Here is a 25,910-nt window from a genome sequence, read left to right as displayed (position 1 = left end):
GCAGTAAATCCCTCTTAATCCCTGAAATCAAGGTCAGACTGCCAAAAACATGCAAATAGAGATTGAGGGGGGGAAACTGCCTCTATGGCAGCGTATCTAATTGGCAAAGGCGCTCAAATACTGATCTGTCGGAAGATTCTCCCATGAACAAATTCAAATCGTTTCAGCTTTTGTTTTCAATTCAAAACTTTATGTCATGACACAAAATGGAAGACGTCAATGAAGTCCCTTCTGGGAACTTGGACAGCTAATATACCCCTATTCAACGAGTTTCAATGTCAAGCTAATGCTACAAAATAGCCATTTCTATCATAGTTAATTGCTAATCATGTCATAATTGACCAAGCACAAGCCAGTTCAGAAGCAAGAAACGCAGTATTTCTTGGGTTGGAATGTGTGACAGTAGCTGGTATACTGCAGAGCTCTGGGCTGTAGCTAGTATACTGTACATGGTTCTGTTTTCTATGTTTCTTTGCATGGCTTTGTATGTGTGCTCTTGGTCCATGTATTCTTCACTCAATGATTTTGTCAGTGTTATCTCCTGCCCTCTTTCAGGTAACTTAAAAATCATACTAAAGCACTCGAAGAGCCATTTAGCGCTAAAATGACACAAGAATAAATGAATTGTACAGCTGTGAACGATTAACCTCTACACTTATCCTTCAGTGTGTACGAAACAAATGAAAATTATCTCATTGAACGGCACTGCAGTGCCTGAGCAGAGAGAGTGGTAGTGAGAAAGAGAGAGAGTGAAAGAGAGAGAGAAACAGAGATCTGTGTCATACAGTAACAGTACCTGGAATCCGTTGAGGTCTGTGAAGAATCGATCCTTGCTGTCCACATCTGATGTTAACCTCATTGCAATTTCATGGTTGAACTCCCCCCTTATATCTACCAAGTTACATATCTCCACTGCCTGGCCCTCCACACCTAGAGAGAGAGAGAGAGAGAAAAAGAGAGAGAGAAAGAGAGAGAGAGAGGAGAGAGAGAGAGAGAGAGAGAGAGAGAGAGAGAGAGAGAGAGAGAGAGAGAGAGAGAGAGAGAGAGAGAGAGAGAGAGAGAGAGAGAGAGAGAGAGAGAGAGAGAGAGAGAGAGAGAGAGAGAGAGAGAGACAACTCAATCATCGAGCCTACACTGAACCCCCGCTATGCTGTGGTGCTTACAGTATTACTCAGGCACAGGTGCTGCTACACATTTCTCAGGGAAGAGACGTTATAGGAAAGGTCTGTGGTAAAACATAGTCCGGATCTTTTTTTTTGACTTTTTGGACTTACGACCAAATTATACCGACAAATACATTTTTTATCTGGGTTCCTATTCATGGCTATGGGACATATTGGTTTGAGGCTTGAGGTATTTTTAAATTTTGTATTTATTTTTTAACCTTTATTTAACTAGGCAAGTCAGTTAAGAACAAATTCTTATTTACAATGATGGCCTACAATGACGGTATTAATGATAGTCTTATTACAGAAGGTCTCCTAGTACATTTTTGGGAACACATAATCCTTTTTTGGGAATACATCTTACATTGTTTGATATCATTTTACATACCCAATTGAATTAATCCACCGGGGCGGGAAAAAAACTGTTGAACAAATTTGCTGCAGTTTTTCATAAAATGATTGGCCTTTGGGTAAAAGCCAAAGTAATAAAGGAAATTGAGTCTGAACATTGAGCCATCAAATACAGTAATATGAGACCAACATAATGGTGTAACTCTAGTATAAGTCCCGCAACCTTATCTCCTAAAAACTGTATGCTGTAGCTGCACCTCAGGTCAAAATAGGCAATGAAACCATTCTCTCTAGCTTAAGTAAAATCAGCATGGGTGGGTCCAATTAAGGACTGTTTTTCTGTGAGTTGACATGTGGACCCTCAGGGTCTCTTTCTCCTGGGTAGCATGACAGCAGCTTCCTCTTTCTCACCAAGCACAAAACCCAACATCACTCATTTTCTCTATGAAAGCAACCGTTCAATGGTATCGCACTGACTAAACCTCTCTCTCTCTCTCTCTCTCTCTCTCTCTCTGAGTGAATCTTCATGTAGCTCATCTACAGACAGATGAAAAGATGAATAGGGTTTTGTACTGCCTCTGATCTGGCAGACTCACGAAACACAAATGCTTCGTTGCTGCTATCGATACATTTTAAAAACAAGAACATTGTGTCATCTGGTTTGCTTAATATAAGTAATTTGAAATTATTTATACTTTTACTTACGATACTTAAGTATATTTAAAAACAAATACTTTTAGACTTTTACTCAAGTAGTATTTTACTGGGTGACTTTCACTTTTACTTGAGTCATTTTCTATTAAGGTATCTTTACTTTTACTCAAGTATGAAAATTGGGTACTTTTTCCACCACTGTTTACAATTGTAGATGCACGCACGCACACACACAATTTCCATCCTTACCTTGAACGTTATACAGGCGTAAAGTGTGTGTCACGTGATCGAAGGTAGTGGTGATCTCAGAGAACACAGATCCTTTGGTTACCCGTATCACTGGAGACCGGGCGGGAGAGTACATCTGGAGGAGCACAGAAAATCAATGGGAATCAAATCACTCCTAACACCATCTCCCATCCGTCCTCTGCCAATAATACCTCCTACAGAGAGCATGCTGGTAAGGGAGCACAAATAAGGGAAGAGAGAGCGGGAAACTGGGGGAGCAGAACAACTGTAAGAGCTGAAGCCTTTATTCTTCACAGGGTTTCAGTACAGCTGCAATGATACACGTTGACAAAGGAGCATCAATCACATTTAATAAAGGTGTCAGATTACCTTGGCTTCCCCGTCGGGCAGGAACAAGTAGGCTCCGCTTTTATCTCGGTTGCTGGTTGTGCCGTACCACGCAAACTCCACCTTGATCTGGTGTTCTGAGCCGTTCTCTTTCAGCTTCAATCTCTGAGGGTGTCAGTCAGAAGACAGCGGGATTTAACACTTACATCGTCACCATTACCCTGACAGTTTGGCATCAATGATGAGAGCGAACAGAGCTACCGCTATAATAATAAGACACCTTCTGTATCGTGTGTTGTTGTAGCTGAGCTGATTTGATGAACAATGTGATGAGTACTCATGCCTGAGACCGGAAGGCTCGTATGACATCCCACAACTAATGCCTAGGCTTTAGCTCAGAGGAATAATGTGTTCTTGTGTCACACAGACAACCCTGGTTTGATACCCGGTCAGTCCCATTGACAGTCTAGAAGTAGGATATATTCCATGCGACCTTTCAGTGCAAAGCCCTATGGGTCACAGTCACTATACGCTTTATGACTCTGGTTCAATGCCCTGCTGTGCTGTGCTGTGCTTTACTATGTATGCTATGCTGTGTTGTGCAGTGCTATGCTTTACTATGTATGCTATGCTGTGTTGTGCAGTGCTATGCTTTACTATGTATGCTATGCTGTGTTGTGCAGTGCTATGCTTTACTATGTATGCTATGCTGTGTTGTGCAGTGCTATGCTTTACTATGTATGCTATGCTGTGTTGTGCAGTGCTATGCTTTACTATGTATGCTATGCTGTGTTGTGCAGTGCTATGCTTTATTGTAAACAGCACATTTCACTGCACCTATCTGGTGTATGTGACAATAAAACATCTGTGATCTGAACTATGCTGTGCTCTGCTGTGCTGTGCTATGCTATGCTGTGCTAAGCTTTGCTATCAGGGCATAAAATGTACTTTTTGGTCCACCAACCACTGTGGCAGGTAGATTTAAATATCTACAAGCCACTCAGATTTTTTACCAACCAAAATATTTCCCCCCCCGCTAAAATTACACAAAAAAAACAAAAAAAACAGATGAGCATGCTTTATAATGTTTCTAAAACAAGAAATGTATTACCAGTAAGAAGTAATGTGGTATATTGTTTCAGAATGTTTTTTGTGACCTGTGTCTTTTAACCAAAATATCACAGATGAGACAAAAAGTTTCGAGGTTACCGCGGTAGCGTGTCTGGAGTCATGTTTGTGTCTGTGAGATTGAGTTTGACTAGTAGAAGCGTTGTCTTCTCTTATCTAACAGTGGAAACTCAAACATCGAAAAAACGACCTAGCTTGTGAACAAAACAATGTAAAATAGCCAAGAAATACAAGGACAAAGTCTCACTTCAGTAAACTTTAGTTTCACGTAAATTAGACCGACTTGTATGCCTGTGTGCAGCGCTTCTAAAAAATGAATCTTTCACTTAGCTCTTCACGTGTGCACAGCCCCCAGCCAGGCAGTGTTGCAGCACGAGATAAGCTATATAGGATTTGTAGTTCTTTGACTTTATTGCGATTCACTTAGCAGCTATAAAACAAAACTGCAGAAATACTTTGAAAACAGCTACTGCAGCATTTATTTTACTATAAAGGTGATCATGCTTTTTATTCACAAATGCGAGTGAAATGCTTGCACAGTGGAGCCCTGACCACTCGCCAACATGGCTGGTGAAATGGACGTCTTAAAAATCTACCCGGATTTGGCAGGTGTCGGGTGTTAATTTTAGGCCCTGTTTGCTATGCTGTGCTAAGCTTTGCTTTGCTATGCTGTGCAAAGCTTTGGTATGCTGTGCTGTGCATGGCTTACCTCCATCAGGCCGGTGGTGGGGGAGCTCCAGATCTGGAGGTGGGGGTTGTGGATGCTGAGGGGGGTGGAGGCGTCCTGGGGGATGTTGACGGTGAAGTGCTTCATGTTGACGGATAGTTCGCCGCCTTGTCTGAGGAAAACATACTCTGCCGTCTCCGCTCCGCCGCTCACAGCCGTACTCAACTGGTACAGCCCAAGACCCAGCGCTGGCACCTGAGCTACGAAGGACAACTGCCCGGGAGAGAAAACACCAATATATGAGATCATGTGAAAAGAAAGCCTAAACAACAGAAAACGTCTCTGTTTCACCACAAAATGGTAATGCATTGGTGATCAATCTCTAGTCCAAACTGAAAAGACCACAGCTTTGGGTTCCTGCATCCATACACAGACTTGTCTGATACTGCCAGACACTACCTGATACTACCTGCCTGATACTCCCTGACACTACCTGACACTACCTGATAATACCTGATACTACCTGATACTCCCTGACACTACCTTATACTACCTGATACTACCTGATACTACCTGCCTGACACTACCTGATACTCCCCGATACTCCCTAACACTACCTGATACTGACTGATACTGCCTGACACTGTCGGATATTACCTGATACTGCCTGACACTGCCTGATACTAACTGATACTGCCTCAAATAACCTGATACTGCCCAATACACCTGATACTAATGTTGAACAGTATACAGGTACCACATTAATATCACAGTGCCAAACCGTCATGACACTTATGATACCAACATTTTAGAATACCGTTGTACCGTTTCATATGATACTACCAACTTTTCCAGCCCTCTCGATCTAAAGAACCTGCTGGCGCCTGTTATAAAATATTTATAAAGTCGGTTTGGTTTATAAATTCAGTTGAATTGAAGCATCAGCTACTAGTCTCTTGAATCCGCAGGTCCAATCATATCCACTTCACTTTCATGCACATATCACGTGTGTCAGCTGTAATCATCCAACCTCATCCCCTACCAGCCCTCACTCACCTGCTTCTCTCTGCGTCCCCTGCCAGCCCTCACTCACCTGCTTCTCTCTGCGTCCCCTACCAGCCCTCACTCACCTGCTTCTCTCTGCATCCCCTACCAGCCCTCACTCACCTGCTTCTCTCTGCGTCCCCTACCAGCCCTCACTCACCTGCTTCTCTCTGCGTCCCCTGCCAGCCCTCACTCACCTGCTTCTCTCTGCATCCCCTACCAGCCCTCACTCACCTGCTTCTCTCTGCATCCCTTACCAGTCCTCACTCACCTGCTTCTCTCTGCATCCCCTACCAGTCCTCACTCACCTGCTTCTCTCTGCGTCCCCTACCAGTCCTCACTCACCTGCTTCTCTCTGCGTCCCCTACCAGTCCTCACTCACCTGCTTCTCTCTGCATCCCCTACCTGTCCTCACTCACCTGCTTCTCTATGCATCCCCTACCTGTCCTCACTCACCTGCTTCTCTATGCGTCCCCTACCAGTCCTCACTCACCTGCTTCTCTCTGCATCCCCTACCAGTCCTCACTCACCTGCTTCTCTCTGCATCTCCTACCAGTCCTCACTCACCTGCTTCTCTCTGCATCCCCTACCAGTCCTCACTCACCTGCTTCTCTCTGCATCTCCTACCAGTCCTCACTCACCTGCTTCTCTCTGCATCCCCTACCAGTCCTCACTCACCTGCTTCTCTCTGCATCTCCTACCAGTCCTAACTCACCTGCTTCTCTCTGCATCCCCTACCAGTCCTCACTCACCTGCTTCTCTCTGCATCTCCTACCAGTCCTCACTCACCTGCTTCTCTCCGTCTGCTCTTCATGCTCGTCTATTCCTCTGTCAGTTTAAAAAATATATAATTTAGCCATGATGGCGAGCATGGATGCAAACCCAGACCCTGATGAGTCTTTTTACATTTGTACATTTGTTAAATTGGAGCAGAGTGCAAAGTGAGCAATGTTGTTGATACATTGTTATAACCAAGAGCACTGACTAGTCTGAGTAGACTTTGCAAGTTCACTGCCATGCAGCCTCTGAGTGACAGGCATGCTTGCAGCTTTACAGCAAAGAAAACAGCTTGTCTCTAGCCTAAAAGGTTAAAACAATATGACCATGTTTTTTTATTTTTTATTTAACCTTTATTTAACTAGGTGTCACATCCTGACCTTAGAGAGCCTTTTTATTTCTCTATTTGGTTAGGTCAGGGTGTGATTTGGGTGGGCATTCTATGTTTTCTGTTTCTTTGTTTTTGGCCGAGTGTGGTTCCCAATCAGAGGCAGCTGGCTATCGTTGTCTCTGATTGGGGATCATACTTAGGCAGCCCTTTTTCCCACCATTAGGTTGTGGGATCTTGTTTTCTGTTTAGTGTTTCTGCCTGACAGAACTGTGCGCTTTCATTTTCACGTTTGTTATTTTGTTTTGAGTGTTTTGAAAACACGGTGCGCTCTGTGCTAGCTCCCCGCATTTGCCGTGCTAGAGTGGACATTCAGCCAGGACGCCTTCACAGCCCAGTGCGTCCTGTGCCAGCGCCCCGCATTTGCCGGGCGAAAGTAAGCATCCAGCCAGGACGGGTTGTGCCAGCTCTACGCTCGAGACCTCCAGTGCGCCTCCACGGCCCAGTGTATCCGGTGCCTGCTCCACACACCAGGCTTCCAGTGCATCTCCCCAGTCCGGTGAGACCTGTTCCGGCTCCACGTACCAGGCCTCCAGTGTGCCTCCCCAGCCTGGTAAGCCCTGTGACAGCTCCACGCACCAGGCTGCCAGTACGTCTCCTCAGTCCGGTGAGACCTGTTCCGGCTCCACGTACAAGGCCTACAGTGATGATCCATGGTCCGAAGCCTCCAGTGATGATCCATGGCACGAAGCAACCAGTGATGATCCATGGCCCGGAGCCTGTAGTGATGATCCATGGCACAAAGCCTGCAGTGATAATCCATGGCCCGGAGCCTCCAGTGATAATCCATGGCACGAAGCCTCCAGTGATGATCCATGGCCCGGAGCCTCCAGTGATGATCCATGGCACGAAGCCTCCAGTGATGATCCATGGCCCGGAGCCTCCAGTGATGATCCATGGCACGAAGCATCCAGTGATAATCCATGGCCCGGAGCCTGTAGCGACGATCCATGGCACGGAGCCTGCAGCAACGGTCCCCGGTCCGCGGCCTGCAGCGACGGTCCCCGGTCCGGAGCCTGCTGCGACGGTCCCCCGTCCGGAGCCTGCAGCGACGGTTCCTGGTCCGGAGTCTCCAGCGGCGGTCTGCAGTCCGGAGCCTCCAGCGGCAGTCTGCAGTCCGGAGCCTCCAGCGGCGGTCTGCAGTCCAGAGACTCCAGCGGGGGTTGCCAGTTCAGAGCCTCCGGCGATGATCCACGGTACGGAGTCTCCGGCGACGATCCATGGTCCGGTTCCACGGAAGCGGAGGGATCATCGTGCGGAGCGGGGGCTACATCCCGAACCGGAGCCGCCACCGAGAAGATATGCCCACCCGGACCCTCCCCTATAGAGTCAGGTTTTGCGGCCGGAGTCCGCACCTTTGGGGGGGGGGGGGGGGGACTGTCACACCTGACCTTAGAGAGCCTTTTTATTTCTCTATTTGGTTAGGTCAGGGTGTCATTTGGGTGGGTTTTCTGTTTCTTTGTTTTTGGCCGAGTGTGGTTCCCAATCAGAGGCAGCTGGCTATCGTTGTCTCTGATTGGGGATCATACTTAGGCAGCGCTTTTTCCCACCATTAGGTTGTGGGATCTTGTTTTCTGTTTAGTGTTTCTGCCTGACAGAACTGTGCGCTTCCGTTTTCACGTTTGTTATTTTGTTTTGAGTGTTTTGAAATAAAAGGACAAAACACACATCACGACAAGAGAGACAACACTACATAAAGAGAGATCTAAGACAACAACATAGCATGGCAGCAACACATGACAACACAGCATGGCAGCAACACAACATGACAACAACATGGTAGCAACACAACATGGTAGCAGCACTAAACAGGGTACATACATTATTGGGCACAGACAACAGCACAAAGGGCATGAAGGTAGAGACAACAATACATCACACAAAGCACCATATTACCAGAGATGCCTTTTTTCTTTCTATTGGGATTCACGCGCATTTGATATAATTTCACAAACCATGTCGCAGTCTGTTTTAAACTAATCCCAGGTCGCTAATTATTGGTTTGATAACAAACAACGTTGTTCAGCTAACAATCTGGTAAATTGACAGTAGGTCTAGGCAAATTTTATAGGCACAGGAAGAAAGGAAAAGGGTCTGCTACTCATCTAATGTAAGACTAAACTAGATCAACAATCTATTTATTTCCGGTGCTCCTTAAATACTGTTTGGTGCTTAACGTTTTAAAAGTTGGGATCAGTGTGTGTATGTCTATTTATGGGAGAGAGAGAGAGAGTGGTGTGTGTGTGTGTGTGTGTGTGTGTGTGTGTGTGTGTGTGTGTGTGTGTGTGTGTGTGTGTGTGTGTGTGTGTGTGTGTGTGTGTGTGTGTGTGTGTGTGTGTGTGTGTGTGTGTGTGTGGGAGGGAGGGAGCGTGAGTGAATGTGTCTGTTAACCTCCATTCCTGCACCCAAATCACAGGTAAGCCTTTGCAAATATGAGCAAATCAGCCATTATACGGAGTATTCTATTATACACTCAACAGTGTGAAGTTAAATTCAATGTGCTGTAATGAGTAGAAGTTGTGAATTTCCATGACAAGCATCCGGGAAGGGGCGAACAGGATGCTAGGTCACTCATTTTTTTCCCACCATGGTATCCCAATGATAGTCGGTATCGTGATACTTGGCCTGGTATCATATCGTTTGTAAAATGTTGGTATTGTGACAAGCCTACCTGATACTGCTTGATAATACCTGATACTGCATGATAATACCTGATACTGCCTGCCTTACTACCTGATACTGTCAGATACTGCCTGATATTACCTGATACTGCTTGAAACGGCTTTATACTACCTGAAACTGCCTGATACTTACTGCCTGATATGACCTGATACTGCCTGCCTTACTACCTGATACTGCGTGATAATATCTGATTCTGCCTGATATTACCTGATACTGCTTGATACTGCCTGATACTACCTGATACTGCCTGATACTGCCTGATATTACCTGATACTGCGTGATAATACCTGATACTGCCTGATATTACCTGATACTACCTGCCTTACTACCTGATACTGCCAGATACCGCATGATAATACCTGATACTGCCTGATATTACCTGATACTGCGTGATAATACCTGATACTGCCTGCCTGACATTACCTGATACTGCTTGATACTGCTTGATACTGCAAGATACTACCCGATTCTGCCTGACATTACCTGATACTGTCAAGATACTGCCTGATATGACCTGATACTGTCTGATACTGCCTGATACTGCCTGCCTGACATTACCTGATACTGTCAAGATACTGCCTGATATGACCTGATACTGCCTGATATTACCTGATACTGTCAAGATACTGCCTGATATGACCTGATACTGCCTGATAATACCTGATACTGCCTGCCTGACATGACCTGATACTGTCAAGATACTGCCTGATATGACCTGATACTGCCTGCCTTACTACCTGATACTGCCAGATACTGCATGATAATACCTGATACTGCCTGATATTACCTGATATTGAGTGATAATACTTGATACTGCCTGTCTGACATTACCTGATACTGCCTGATATTACCTGATACTCGTATTATCATTCATGAATGTATCTGAATTTGAAGCTTAATAAAAACAATTGATATAGGGGATTTACCTGGATAAATAAAGGATATACAAAAATAATTGATAATAAAACAATGTAACAGACACTCATACCTGGAAGGCCTCTGTGGAAGCTGTGGTGGAGTCATCCCAGACCGCGCTAACCTGAGCGGGGACGGGTTGACCGTGGTCCGTGATCACACACACGTGGGGCGTGTTCACGTACACGGTCACCACTGATGTGCGGTCCTGCTCCGTGGGGTTGTAGACGACCACAGACCTGGGGGGAAAAGATATGTTGGTACAAGCTGCTAATGTTTTGATCTGATAAGTCTGAAAGTACAGACATATCCAGACAAAACTGTTCAACCTGACCAGACTATAACTTCCTATACTTTTTCTAAGACATATTTGGAATATGAACGGGGTCATAATATCAGCCAGAATGTTGTGAGGGAAAAGGGAGTAATATTTGTACAGCAACATACCTAGGCTGTGAGCTGATTTTCAGAACGGTTTTTCGAGGCAGGGCATCTTGAGCAGGCTGGATGTCATCCTGAGAGAAATTTGCATGAGATTGAGTTGATTTGCAAAATAACACATCCGGTGTAGCTACACCAACACACAGTCCACAGACTATTTTAAATTCTTTGAGACACATTTGAAAAATGTATTTAATTTTGTTGTGTTGGTATTGGCTGCCGCTTTTGGGAATTGAGAAGTTATTTAAGCGTCTAAGGCTCATTCACTTCCCAATACAAATTTCATTAGGTTGGGGTGAGTGAGATTCATATCAAGCGTATTTTCAGCTGCTGTAGCAAAACGACGAAGTGGAAGAGGTTACATTCCTCTGAAAATTGATGGTGACTTCCTGCCGGGGCAATTTGCATATTAAAATCCTGATGTTGTGCCTGCTTGAGGGATTTTGTCGAAGATAGAGTATGGTAAATAAACACTTCACTCCCTGTACCACCACCATCAACCGTCACCCTTTGACAATCACTCTACTAATCTGAAAATGTTGCTATGCACAACCAACACCCTTGTTTCAACACCGAAATTAAAACACCAACGCTATTTTTACTCACCATTTGAAGAAAGGCTTTTGACGGATTGTGACTGTATGCACTTTTGTCCTTTAACACCAGCCAGTGAGCGGAGTTGACAATCACTTGGTTCAAATTCAAAATGGAATGGAACAACCTGAGAAGGGAGAATTGTTTTTAGTAAATGCCCAGAGGAAAGCAGTCAAAGCTCAGAGTCAAATAGTGTTTCACTTTCATTCAACCAATGTCTACGTCCCAACGCTGAATACAGTATAATCACTAAACCATGTCAGTGCAATCCATTTAACCCGTGATTAATCAGTGTGTCCATGTCTACACTGCATCTCTCCCAATCAAATAAGACGATGAAAACAAATAAAACAAGTAATAAAACAGAGTGATACCTGGTACCGTAGTCGATCACTACCACGTCCTTGCCGGTGCCTGTGATGGCGTCATGATGCTGGAACAAGCCCAGGTTCCTCCTGGCTTCAGTGAGCAGTCTGTTGTTCTCCACAGCTGGGAAATCATTCAGCTTCCTAAACCTCTGAATATTAGCCAGGGTCAGGGAGTAAAGGATCTCAGCTGCCCTGAAGGACAGACAAAGGGAATAGTTATTTTCTTCACATGAGTTTTTCTTTCCATGGCACCAAGACAAAGACAGACAAGGGTTGTGTTCATTAGGGAGAAATGTTTTAAACGGTGAGACGCCATGTAATTTGAATCTGAATTTGACCAATAATAAAAAATCTAAAATCCTGTTGCAAAACATTGTGCAGTCCTGAACACGACCCATGTTCACTAATTGACAAATAGTTGTTGATATAGGGGTTCATCATGGACCAAGAGATAAGTAAAGTACTTCAAATTGACTACAGTTGGAAATCTCCAGTATTTGATTGCAATCAGAGTCTCAGCTTGTGTTATTGAACCCATTTAACCCACGAGCTACAACAATGAAAAATGAGCTGCTTGGCTCACAAAATAGAGATTTTCTCATTATCCCTAAAGTATCAAGGAAAACAGCTGGCAGATGAGGCTTTTCTTAAACTGCTCCAGCCTTGTGAAACTAACTGTTAGTTGCTATCAGGGAATAAGAGACAACCAGTGTTACAATTTCTAATTCTAAGATTGTTTCAGCCCAGTGGAAGCACTGCCACTTGTTTTGGTATAGAGCTGAGGGATGGAACTGAGTGAATCAATGTAAGCACTCTTAAAGTCATAGGCCAGTTTTTTACTGCTGTGTAACTTACTTGTTTACTGCTTTTTCTCTCGATATTTGATTGTGCATCTTGATCACCGTACTTTGTCCTATGTGTCTAACTGTGTCCTTCTAGATTGTTCTAGATTGACAATGGCAGAGCAACACCTCTTGTTTATGGTAGATCTCTAAGAAAATCATGTTTTAACACGAAAATATTTGATCAATCTAAGGACAATCATGTACCTATCTCTAAGTCTTTGAGCAAGAACAGGACTGGGGATCCTTAGGATTTCAATGCACTGACTGCATCTTGAGAGCTTCTCACATAAAACAATACACTGAGGCGACTGACCCAAACGTACCATGTAAAAAGCCAATAGTGCTCCCTCCTTTCACAGAGAAAGATATATTTACAGAACAAGACAATGACTTTGAAGGGAACATCTCTTTAAGAGAATTGAGGAGGAGAGCAGGCAGACCTACATCTATACACATACTGTGCACAGTCTTGTTTGCAGCTTGAAAGCAGTCACCGGTTGAGTACTAAGACTAATTTAACGACTTTGTTGTGATTACCCATTTCCCTTCCTATATTTAGACACCATCAAATGCAAATACAGTCATGTGTTTGAAGAAAATGCACGAATCCATCCATACAGTATCTGTTGGTATACTGAATCTAACATAAACTCCTTTATGTTATGAAGTTGAACCATTCAAGCATAACAATAGACGCTTAGACAATCTTGAGACCTCAACTTTTCTCACGTGGTATTTCTCTGCTGAAACTTTTCTCACGTGGTATTTCTCTGCTGAAACTTTTCTCACGTGGTATTTCTCTGCTGAAACTTTTCTCACGTGGTATTTCTCTGCTGAAACTTTTCTCACGTGGTATTTCTCTGCTGAAACTTTTCTCACGTGGTATTTCTCTGCTGAAACTTTTCTCACGTGGTATTTCTCTGCTGAAACTTATCTCACGTGGTATTTCCCTGCTGGAACTATTCTCACTTGGTATTTCTCTGCTCTGGGCAATGGTGTGTGAGATGCTGTGTGTATGTGGGGGTCTGGAGGTTGGTCTGTAATGAGGGCTTTGTCTGTGGGGGCTCACAGTGAGACAGACAGTCTGTGGTGGAGAGGGGGAGACCCCAGTGTTGAGGCCCCAGGACCATGCCTGTGCTGCTGGTTAAAGGCTTTGTAGATAGTGGGACATGGGGCAGGAGAGGAGACACTCATTACTGCTCTACTACTGAGTCAAACACAATGGTGCACACACAGACAGACAGACAGACAGACAGACAGACAGACAAATCAATCAATTTTATTTGTCACATACACATGGTTAGCAGATGTTAATGCGAGTGTAGCGAAATGCTTGTGCTTCTAGTTCCGACAATGCAGTAATAACCAACGAGTAATCTAACCTAACAATTCCACAACTACTACCTTATACACACACAAGTGTAAAGGGATAAAGAATATGTACATAAAGATATATGAATGAGTGATGGTACAGAACGGCATAGGCAAGATGCAGTAGATGGTATAGAGTACAGTATATACATATACATATGCGATGAGTAATGTAGGGTATGTAAACATTATATGAAGTGGCATTGTTTAAAGTGGCTAGTGATACATTTTTACATAAATTTCCATAAATTCCCATTATTAAAGTGGCTGGAGTTGAGTCAGTATGTTGGCAGCAGCCACTAAATGTTAGTGGTGGCTGTTTAACAGTCTGATGGCCTTGAGATAGAAGCTGCTTTTCAGTCTCTCGGTCCCTGCTTTGATGCACCTGTACTGACCTCGCCTTCTGGATGATAGCGGGGTGAACAGGCAGTGGCTCGGGTGGTTGTTGTCCTTGATGATCTTTATGGTCTTCCTGTGACATCGGGTGGTGTAGGTGTCTTGGAGGGCAGGTAGTTTGCCCCCGGTGATGCGTTGTGCAGATCTCACTACCCTCTGGAGAGCCTTACGGTTGTGGGCGGAGCAGTTGCCGTACCAGGCGGTGACACAGCCCGACAGGATGCTCTCGATTGTGCATCTGTAGGAGTTTGTGAGTGCTTTTGGTGACAAGCCGAATTTCTTCAGCCTCCTGAGGTTGAAGAGACGCTGCTGCGCCTTCTTCCCAACGCTGTCTGTGTGGGTGGACCAATTCAGTTTGTCCGTGATGTGTACGCCGAGGAACTTAAAACTTACTACCCTCTCCACTACTGTCCAGTCGATGTGGATAGGGGGATGCTCCCTCTGCTGTTTCCTGAAGTCCACAATCATCTCCTTTGTTTTGTTGACGTTGAGTGTGAGGTTATTTTCCTGACACCACACTCCGAGGGCCCTCACCTCCTCCCTGTAGGCCGTCTCGTCGTTGTTGGTAATCAAGCCTACCACTGTAGTGTCGTCCGCAAACTTGATGATTGAGTTGGAGGCGTGCATGGCCACGCAGTCGTGGGTGAACAGGGAGTACAGGAGAGGGCTCAGAACGCACCCTTGTGGGGCCCCAGTGTTGAGGATCAGCGGGGTGGAGATGTTGTTACCTACCCTCACCACCTGGGGGCGGCCCGTCAGGAAGTCCAGTACCCAGTTGCACAGGGCGGGGTCGAGACCCAGGGTAGACAGACAGACAGACACCTCTTATCCACAGTCATCTCTGTGTGCTTAGTTCCTGCACCTACCCCCTTGACTGTCTCACACCAGGGGTCCAGAAAGATTATGCCTTTATCTGAACAGTCAAAACAAAGGAAATCAATACCTCAATATCTCCAACTGGGCCTGATTAGAAAGTCTTGATTAAAATAATATGATTGTTAAAAACTTTCATTTAAATTTTTCATGAAATGTTTCTCACCAACTACTCTTGCATATTGATGAATGTTGAAGTATCGATCCAATAAAATATTCAAGTTTGGTGTTCTCACTCCAAAGTGTTTTACACAGTTGATGAAGAAAGAAATGAAAGTAAATCTAATGGTCCACCATCTAATAACCTCAAACACTGACCAGACAGACTTGACTTTAATGCCTTTTTAGTTAGCACTCGCATTTATCCTTCATTCACAGTCACAGGAGAGAGAAGATCTCCCCTGGGTCATTGCCTTTGATCCAGTCTGTTTCTTTTTAGTAAAGGTTTCTGTACCAAGTTATTGTTTATGTGGTGGGGGAGTTAGCCCCATGCACAACCCCCAACCTGCAGGGCCAGAGACTGCTTGGTCTGCCTCCTACCATTCAACCTGTCTGGCTTGGTTGCACCTGCTGGGGGTTTAACCCCCTCCGGGAAGGTGACAGTAGGTATGGGGGGGAAAAATGTTAGTTACATATCGCAACATTATTTTGGACTATATTCTATCAATACTTTGACTCCAAGTATCGATTTGTAAGGTAGTGTTAGCTAGGTAGCGTTAGCTAGGGCTAGACGGCTGTACCCGTGCCAAAACGCAGCTATTTTTCATCCTATAGCTTGTTCTTCTACACACAAAAAATTAAGCAATTAAAGCAATTGTTAATTTACATTTGCATTTGTTTCATTCACTCATTAGCATATACAGTGCTTTCAGAAAGTAATCACAACCCATTACTTTTTCCACATTTTGTTGTGTTACAAAGTGGGATTAAAATGGATAGTGGATATTTTTTTTTTAAATACAACAATCTACACAATCCTCTGTAATGTCAAAACGGAAGAAACATTTTAATAAATGCAAATGAATTACTTAAAAATCATACAATGTGATTTTCTGGATTTTTGGAATTTAGATTCCGTCTCTCACAGTTGAAGTGTACCTATGATAAAAATTACAGACCTCTACATGCTTTGTAAGTAGGAAAACCTGCAAAATCACCAGTGTATCAAATACTTGTTCTCCCCACTGTATATATATACAGTGGGGAGAACAAGTATTTGATACACTGCCGATTTTGCAGGTTTTCCTACTTACAAAGCATGTAGAGGTCTGTAATTTTTATCATAGGTACACTTCAACTGTGAGAGACGGAATCTAAAACAAAAATCCAGAAAATCACATTGTATGATTTTTAAGTAATTCCTTTGCATTTTATTGCATGACATAAGTATTTGATACATCAGAAAAGCAGAACTTAATATTTGGTACAGAAACCTTTGTTTGCAATTACAGAGATCATACGTTTCCTGTAGTTCTTGACCAGGTTTGCACACACTGCAGCAGGGACTTTGGCCCACTCCTCCATACAGACCTTCTCCAGATCCTTCAGGTTTCGGGGCTGTCGCTGGGCAATACGGAATTTCAGCTCCCTCCAAAGATTTTCTATTGGATTCAGGTCTGGAGACTGGCTAGACCACTCCAGGACCTTGAGATGCTTCTTACGGAGCCACTCCTTAGTTGCCCTGGCTGTGTGTTTCGGGTCGTTGTCATGCTGGAAGACCCAGCCACGACCCATCTTCAATGCTCTTACTGAGGGAAGGAGGTTGTTGGCCAAGATCTCGCGATACATGGCCCCATCCATCCTCCCCTCAATACGGTGCAGTCGTCCTGTCCCCTTTGCAGAAAAGCAGCCCCAAAGAATGATGTTTCCACCTCCATGCTTCACGTTTGGGATGGGTTCTTGGTGTTGTACTCATCCTTCTTCTTCCTCCAAACACAGCGAGTGGAGTTTAGACCAAAAAGTTATATTTTTGTCTCATCAGACCACATGACCTTCTCCCATTCCTCCTCTGGATCATCCAGATGGTCATTGGCAAACTTCAGACGGGCCTGGACATGCGCTGGCTTGAGCAGGGGGACCTTGCGTGCGCTGCAGGATTTTAATCCATGACGGCGTAGTGTGTTACTAATGGTTTTCTTTGAGACTGTGGTCCCAGCTTCAGGTCATTGACCAGGTCCTGCCGTGTAGTTCTGGGCTGATCCCTCACCTTCCTCATGATCATTGATGCCCCACGAGGTGATATCTTGCATGGAGCCCCAGACCGAGGGTGATTGACCGTCATCTTGAACTTCTTCCATTTTCTAATAATTGCGCCAACAGTTGTTGCCTTCTCACCAAACTGCTTGCCTATTGTCCCGTAGCCCATCCCAGCCTTGTGCAGGTCTACAATTTTATCCCTGATGTCCTTACACAGCTCTCTGGTCTTGGCCATTGTGGAGAGGTTGGAGTCTGTTTGATTGAGCGTGTGGACAGGTGTCTTTTATACAGGTAACGAGTTCAAACAGGTGCAGTTAATACAGGTAATGAGTGGAGAACAGGAGGGCTTCTTAAAGAAAAACTAACAGGTCTGTGAGAGCCGGAATTCTTACTGGTTGGTAGGTGATCAAATACTTATGTCATGCAATAAAATGCAAATTAATTACTTAAAAATCATACAATGTGATTTTCTGGATTTTTGTTTTAGATTCCGTCTCTCACAGTTGAAGTGTACCTATGATAAAAAGTACAGACCTCTACATGCTTTGTAAGTAGGAAAACCTGCAAAATCGGCAGTGTATCAAATACTTGTTCTCCCCACTGTATATATCAGTGGAGGCTCCTCAAAGAAGGAAAGGGAGGACCATCCTCAGTGAACTTCATAAAAATAAAAATAGTGAAACATTAAAAAAGTTATCCTTCTTAGATAATACCATATTAAATATATTCACGTCACCAAATAATTGATTAAAACACACTGTTTTGCAGCAAAGAAGGTCTACAGTAGACTCAACAGTAGACCTTCTACCATGGGTAGCACCATGGTGTAGGCAGAGGACAGCTAGATTCCGTCCTCCTCTGGGTACATTGACTTCAACACAAAACCTTGGAGGCTCGTGGATCTCACCCCGTTCCATAGACTTAAACAGTAATTATGACAACTTCCGGAGGACGTCCTCCAGCCTATCAGAGCTCTTGCAGCATGAACTGACATGTTGTCCACCCAATCAAAGGATCAGAGAATGAATCTAGTACTGAAAGCATAAGCTACAGCTAGCTATCACTGCAGTGCATAACATGTGGTGAGTAGTTGACTCAAAGAGAGCGAAAGACAATAGTTGAACCGTTTTGAACTAATTGTTTTATTCAAAAATTAAGGAGAAGCGAGCGAGAGAGAGAGAGAGCTAGCTATATTTCATATTTCTTTCACTTATTTAGCTAGCAAATGCAGCTAGAGTTTAGCCTACTCCAACAGAGAGAGATTTAATGTTACCTAGCTGGCTATGGCTATCCAACACTGGAACTATTCTAAGTCAATGTAAGCTCTTGGTTTGATTAATTTATTGCCACCGGGGCCCGCCGGTGAAACTGCTAAACTGCTTGCTAACAGTACACTGTACTGCATGATTGTAGCGGGTTTACAAACACTTTAGTTCGGGTAGCTATGTTGACTTGACGTTAGCTAATATGGTTACAACGATGAAGGCTGTGTGTAGCGGTTATGATATGAAGATTTGGCTTGGAAAGGTATTTTCGCCTGGTTACAGACAGCTGATGTGTTGTGCACTGAACTCCACAAGCGAAAGGAAAAGGTGAGAGGAGGAGAACGCGTAGATGCGAGAAGGAATTATCCAACGATCAAAAGGATCATGCTGTTTGAATGTGGCTGCTATGAACTGTGTTTGCGTATGATCAGGGGTGTCTTCATTCCCCTGATTCTGTTTAAAAATAAATCTTAAATGGAAGCAAATGGAACAAAACGGGGATAGAAATACCTGAATTTGTCCAATAGAAACTCTCGTTTGCAACTGTTGGACTAATGATTACACCCTAGATCAGCTAGATGCAGGTAAGATTGTGCAAGGCAGTATTGATTGTGTCAATGTCTGTCACATTTCTCTCGACCTGTGCACCTACACTACATGGCCAAAAGTATGTGGACCCCCGTTCAAATTAGTGAATTCAGCTATTTCAGTCACATCCATTGCTGACAGGTGTATAAAATCGAGCACACAGCTATGTAATCTTCATTGACAAACATTGGCATTAGAATGGCCCGTACTGAAGAGCTCAGTGACTTTCAACGTGGCACCGTCATAGGATGTTATTGTGTTATTGCTGTTATTGTGAGGTGGAAATGTCTAGGAGCAACAACGGCTCAGCCGTGAAGTGGTAGGCCACACAAGCTCACAGAATGGGACCGGCAAGTGCTGAAGCTACCTGCCCAAATGCATAGTGCCAACTGTAAAGTTTAGTGGCGAACGAAAAATGGTCTGGGGCTGTTTTTCATGGTTCGGGCTAGGCACCTTAGTTCAAGTGAAGGGAAATCTTAACGCTACAGCATACAATTATGTTCTAGACAATTCTGTGCCTTCAACTTTGTGGCAACAGTTTGGGGAAGGCTCTTTCCTGTTTCAGCATAGCAATGCCCCCTGCACAAAGCGAGGTCAATACAGAAAAGGTTTGTCAAGATCGGTATGGAAGAACTTGACTGGCCTGCACAGAGCCCTGACCTCAACCCCATCGAACACCATTGGGATGAGTTTGAACGCCAACTGCGAGCCAGGCCTAATCAGCTAACACCAGTGCCCAACCTCACTAATGCTCTAGCGCAGTGGTTCCCAAACTTGTTATAGTCCCGTACCCCTTCAAACATTCAACCTCCAGCTGCATACCCCTCTAGCACCAGGGTCAGCGTACTCTCAAATGTTGTTTTTTGCAATCATTGTAAGCCTGCCACACACACACTATACAATACATTTATTAAACATAAGAATGAGTGTGAGTTTTTGTCACAACCCAGCTTGTGGGAAGTGACAAAGAGCTCTTATAGGACAGGGCACAAATAATAATATACAGTAATCCCTCGTTTATCGCGGGGGTTACGTTCCGAAAATGACCCGCGATAAGTGAAATCCGCGAAATAGAATTTTTTTTTTTTTTTACAATTAGCAACTATTACATGTATACAAATACAGTGACTCACGTGTAGGCCGTTTCACTGCTCTTCAGACTGGGCCGCTGCATCCTGACTGCGCTCTGCAGTGTTCTCTTCTTCTGAAGCCCGCGGTGCAGGTGTGTTTGTTCGGGAGAAGAACATAGTGATAGGCAGCTGTTGTCGCTCTTTTTTCTTCTTTGCAAAAAGATCCTTGTACACCGACATGCCACCATCGATTACGTTGGAGAACTGTAATGAACGGCTCATCAAAGGGTCCCATTCCTCAGCTACTCGCTTAAGTTCAGTGGCCATTCGCACCATGGTTGCTAAGCGACCAAGCGTTAGTCCTTCCTCCTCATCTCTCGTGTCCTCTTCTCCCTCTTCTCTTTCATCGTCGCTTTGTGGCTTTGTCATTTCTGCCAGCTCTGCATCGGTCAGCGGCTGTGCGTCTCCATCAATCAGGGCGTTTATGTCATCCGGACTCATGTCATTAAAGCCGTCTCCTCCAATCTGTTTAGCCAGATTCACAGCTGTTTCTACGGCAGAGTGGTGGACCTCGTCAAGCGAGCCTCCGGTTGCGTTTTGCACTGCCTCTGGCCATAGTTTTTTCCAGCAGGCCTTCAGAGTTTCCGTTTTCATTTCCTGAATGGCCCTCTGAATGTTTTGGAGACACGATGCGATGGTGTATCCACGCCAGTAGTCCTTCAGTGAGAAATCTTGATCCGAGTCCATAGCGTCAACAAGATGTTGCAGGGTGTTGCGCGTATAGAGAGCCTTGAAAGCACGGATGACTCCTTGGTCCATGGGCTGAATCAGGGATGTAGTGTTTGGCGGCAGAAATTCGATTTGCACACCATCATATGCCAAATCATTACCGTGACCTCCGGCGTTGTCAAGGAGCAGAAGCACTTTAAAGTTCAGTCCCTTTCCTCTCAAATAACACTTGACCTCCGGGATGAAACAGTTTTTGAACCAATCCAGATTGAGCACTTTTGTCATCCAAGCCTTTGCATTGTACATCCAGTAAACAGGCAAATCATCCTTATTTTTGTTTTTCAGCGCCCTGGGATTTTTAGACCTGTAAATCAGCCCCGGTTTAATCATGAAACCTGCGGCATTTCCGCACATAGCCAGGGTCAAACGGTCTTTGTGAACTTTAAATCCTGGGGCTTTGGCTTCTTCCTGCATGATGAAGGTGCGGGAGGGCATTCGTTTCCAAAATAAGGCAGTCTCATCCATGTTAAAAACTTGTTCGGGCTTATATCCCCCCTCCTCAATGATCGCCTTGAATTTATTGTTCACGAAGGCTTCTGCCTCAGCGGTATCCGCAGACGCCATCTCACCGTGCAGACAAACATTTTTAAGTCCAAAGCGTTTCTTAAACTTTTCAAACCAGCCCTTGCTTGCATTAAATGCGCTTGGCACTTTGTCAGCAGCACTTGCTGGGGGCCTGGCATCCTCTCCCACTGTGTCAGCAGCACTTGCTGAGGGCCCGGCATCCTCTCCCTCTTCCCCGTCACTGACAGCAAAGTTTTCATACAGCATTCTCGCTTTTGTGCAGATAACGTTTGTATCCAGGGTTATGTTTTTTTCCCTGCAGTCATTAATCCACAGAGCTAATGCCGTCTCCATCCGTACCATGGTCTTGTTGCGGACAGTTACAACCCTTTTTGCATTCGTATTAAAATTGACTGCTGCTGTCGTCCTTATGTTTTTTTCCTCCTTCTTTATGTAACGAACGGAAGATTCATTGATTCCGTAATGGCGAGCAACGGCTGCATAGCTTTTACCTTCCCTTAGCATGTCCAGAAGTTTAACTTTATCTGAGATAGGTAGCATCTTCCGCCGTTTGGGCCCATCCGCAGGTGCTTTTGTCGGTCCAGGCCGTTTCGTCGACATTATGGGTTTAGGAGATGTTCGAAATTACAAGATAATTTGGCCAACTTAATGTAAATTTGCCAAGCTGTTTTATGTACGTACACATAACTGCACGAGACGACAAAATGATAGCACAATTCGTAGCATGTTTTGATACAAGAAGCGGGAGTGAGTTTTTAGCGAATCAGAATGCAGAGCACAATGCACCAAAAAAAAAAAAAAAATGCATTATGAAAATCCGCGAAATAGCGAATCCGCGATAAGTGAACCGCGAAGTGGCGAGGGATCACTGTAATAATTATCAATAATTTTGCTCTTTATTCAGCCATCTTACATATAAAACTTTTAAAATGGTGAATAACTCACCACAGATTAATGAGAAGGATGAGCTTGAAAGGATGCACATAACTCTACAATGTTGGGTTGTATTGGCAAGAGTCTCAGTCTTAAATCATTTTCCACACACGGTCTGTATTTAGTTTTCATGCTAGTGAGGGCCGAGAATCCACTCTCACAATAGGTACGTGGTTGCAAAGGGCATCAGTGTCTTAACAGCGTGATTTGCCAAGGCAGGATACTCTGAGCGCAGCCCAATCCAGAAATCTGGCATTGGCTTCTGATTAAATTAAATTTTCACAGAACCGCTTGTTGCAATTTTGATGAGGCTCTCGTGTTCAGATATCGGTAAGTGGACTGGAGGCAGGGCATGAAAGGGATAACGAATCCAGTTGTTTGTGTCATCCGTTTCGGGAAAGTACCTGCGTAATTGCGCACCCAACTCACTCAGGTGCTTCGCTATATCACATTTGACATTGTCCGTAAGCTTGAGTTCATTTACACAGTAAAAATCATACAATGATGGAAAGACCTGTGTGTTGTCCTTGTTAATGAAGACAGAGAAGAGCTCCAACTTCTAAATCATAGCCTCAATTTTGTCCCGCACATTGAATATAGTTGTGGAGAGTCCCTGTAATCCTAGATTCAGATCATTCAGGTGAGAAAAAACATCACCCAGATAGGCCAGTTGTGTGAGAAACTCGTCATCATGCAAGCGGTCAAACAAGTGAACATTATGGTCAGTAAAGAAAACTTTAAGCTTGTCTCTCAATTTAAAAGAAAGTGTCAATACTTTGCCCCTTGATAACCAGCGCACTTCTGTATGTTGTAAAAGTGTTACATGGTCGCTGCCCATATCATTGCATAGGGCATAAAATACATGAGAGGTCAGGGGCCTTGCTTTAACAAAGTTAACCATTTTCACGGTAGTGTCCAAAACGTCTTTCAAACTGACAGGCATTCCCTTGGCAGCAAGAGCCTCTCGGTGGATGCTGCAGTGTACTCAAGTGGCGTCGGGAGCAACTGCTTGCACGCGCGTTACCACTCCACTATGTCTCCCTGTCATGGCTTTTGCACCATCAGTACAGATACCAACACATCTTGACCACCAAAGTCCATTTGATGTCACAAAGCTTTTCAGTACTTTAAAAATATCCTCTCCTGTTGTCCTGGTTTCCATTGGTTTGCAGAAGAGGAGGTCTTCCTTAATTAACCCATAAACGTAACAGACATATACCAGGAGCTGTGCCAGGCCCAACACGTCTGTTGACTCATCCAGCTGTAACGCATAGAATTCACTGGCTTGTAGGTGAAACAGTAATTGTTTCAAAACATCTCTTGGCACTGACACGTCGTGAAACAATGTTTTTTTTATTACATTTTTTTACCTCATTTTCATGGTATCCAATTGGTAGTTACAGTCGTGTCTCATCGCTGCAACTCCCGTACAGACTCAGGAGAGGCGAAGGTCGAGAGCCGTGTGTCCTCTGAAACACAACCTAACCAAGCCACACAATGCCCACTTAACCCAGAAGCCAGCCGCACCAATGTGTCAGAGGAAACACTGTACACCTGGCGACCGTGTCAGCGTGCACTGCGCCCGGCCCACCACAGAAGTTGCTAGTGTGCGATGGGACAAGGACATCCCTGCCGGCCAAACCCTGCCCTAACCTGGACGACGCTGGGACAATTATGCACCGCCCCATGGGTCTCCCGGTCGCAGTCGGCTGCGACAGAGCCTGGACACGAACCTAGAATCTCTAGTGGCACAGCTAGCACTGCGTTGCAGTGCCTTAGACGACTGTGCCACTCGGGAGGCTGAAACAGTGTTGTTTGATGAAGGTATTGTCTGTATCTTTTTTTGGGCCTTTTCTCGCAGCATTGTCCCAGCCATATCCACGACAGCAGGAAGAATTAAGTCCTCCACAATAGTATGGGGCTTGCCTGTCCTAGCCACTTGGTAGCTCATCATGTAAGACACTTCTAGTCCCTTCTTATTAATGGTATCTGTTGCTTTAATACATGTCTTACTACTCAAAAGTCATCTTAATTCTCGCTCAAAAAACTCCTGTGGCTTATTTTTCAAATTGGCATGTTTTGTTTCTAAATGTCTGCCCAAGAGTGAAGGTTTCATTGAGTTGTGCTTTTGCACATACAACACACTATGGCCGAGGAAAGGCACTATTACCAATATAAGTGAACTACAAATCAATGTAGTTCTCATCTTATTTGCGCCTCTTCGATGGTCCAACGTCCCTGTCTGTTGTTCAGTGCGTCCCGGGTAAGGGGGCAGTAGCTCTTCGGCTGCATCAGATTCACAACTGTCACTGTCTATGCTAGCTGGGCTAAAGACAAATGTAGAATTACTGATGCTAGCATGGGATGTGCTCGTGGAAGCAGAACAACTTGTGTCGTTGACAGGTGCAGGTGACATACTGCTGGTAGTAGCAGTACTATGGACGCAGGTTGGACACGGGGGTTGGGCACGGGCCTTACTTTTTTAAACCATTTATAAATTAATTTTAGAGCAAGCGGAATGAACAGCAGCTACGTTTGGCTACATACGGACCGTTAGTGGAATTCCCACGAGGGAGTAAGCGTTAACATGATTGGATGTTAATTATTTGACTAGGCTACCTGTATTTGATATTGTGTTGTTATTTCGCTGAACACTAGATGGTTCAATTATATTTTTGGCAGTGAAACGAGGCTACTCAGGCGAGAAAAAAAACTCACCCAAATGTATAGCCCCGTTGGAAAATATCAATGGACTGTTTGAAAATGTGAAGAATTTATTTAAAAAAAATAAAAATAAAAAAAATAAGGGAAACACATTTTTATTTGTCGTACCCCCGACGACATTGTGCGTACCCCCAGTTTGGGAATACCTGCTCTAGTGGAAAGCCTTCCCAGAAGAATGGAGGTTGTTATAGCACCAAAGGAGGGACCAACTCCGTATTAATTCCCATGACTTTCTAATTAGATGTTCGACAAGCAAGTGTCCACATACTTTTGTAGTGTATGTTGTAAACTGTCATTCGTAGGCTAGGTTGTAGCAACCTCATGAGTATCATGAGGTACCCTAAACATATCAACGTTACATTGAGCTTGGTGAATGGAATATGAATGACAGTCATTATAATTTTTTCAAATGTTTTTTTAATTTAACCTTTATTTAACTAGGCAAGTCAGTTAAGAACAAATTCTTATTTACAATGACGTCCTACCCCGGCCAAACTAGAGTTGTTGCTGGGAAACAGCCAAAGCACAAGGCTCTGTCTATCTAGAACTAAAGTATGCTAATATATATGTTTATATGCCATATA

The 25,910-nt window shown here is 44.3% G+C and overlaps 1 protein-coding gene across 3 annotated transcripts in view; it reads right to left on the bottom strand.

Moving 5' to 3' along the window:
• Positions 1–25,910, bottom strand: part of LOC139556591 (alpha-mannosidase 2-like) — a 59,396-nt gene that overhangs the window by 6,111 nt on the left and 27,375 nt on the right. For all 3 annotated transcript variants that reach the window (XR_011671159.1, XM_071370770.1, XM_071370900.1), the window contains 8 exons: positions 11,758–11,943; positions 11,396–11,510; positions 10,796–10,863; positions 10,422–10,587; positions 4,585–4,815; positions 2,790–2,912; positions 2,421–2,535; positions 797–930 (listed from right to left, as the gene is read on the bottom strand). Coding sequence is in view for 2 of the 3 variants with exons in the window: in XM_071370770.1 (XP_071226871.1) it covers positions 797–930; positions 2,421–2,535; positions 2,790–2,912; positions 4,585–4,815; positions 10,422–10,587; positions 10,796–10,863; positions 11,396–11,510; positions 11,758–11,943 (1,138 nt within the window). In the remaining variant the exon portion in view is untranslated. The remainder of the gene's footprint in view (positions 1–796; positions 931–2,420; positions 2,536–2,789; positions 2,913–4,584; positions 4,816–10,421; positions 10,588–10,795; positions 10,864–11,395; positions 11,511–11,757; positions 11,944–25,910) is intronic.

Source organism: Salvelinus alpinus, chromosome 1 (genome assembly GCF_045679555.1).
Source record: "Salvelinus alpinus chromosome 1, SLU_Salpinus.1, whole genome shotgun sequence".
Classification (NCBI taxonomy): Eukaryota; Metazoa; Chordata; class Actinopteri; order Salmoniformes; family Salmonidae; genus Salvelinus; species Salvelinus alpinus.
Note: the sequence above shows the minus strand (reverse complement) of the source record. Positions and strands in the feature narration are given on the sequence as shown.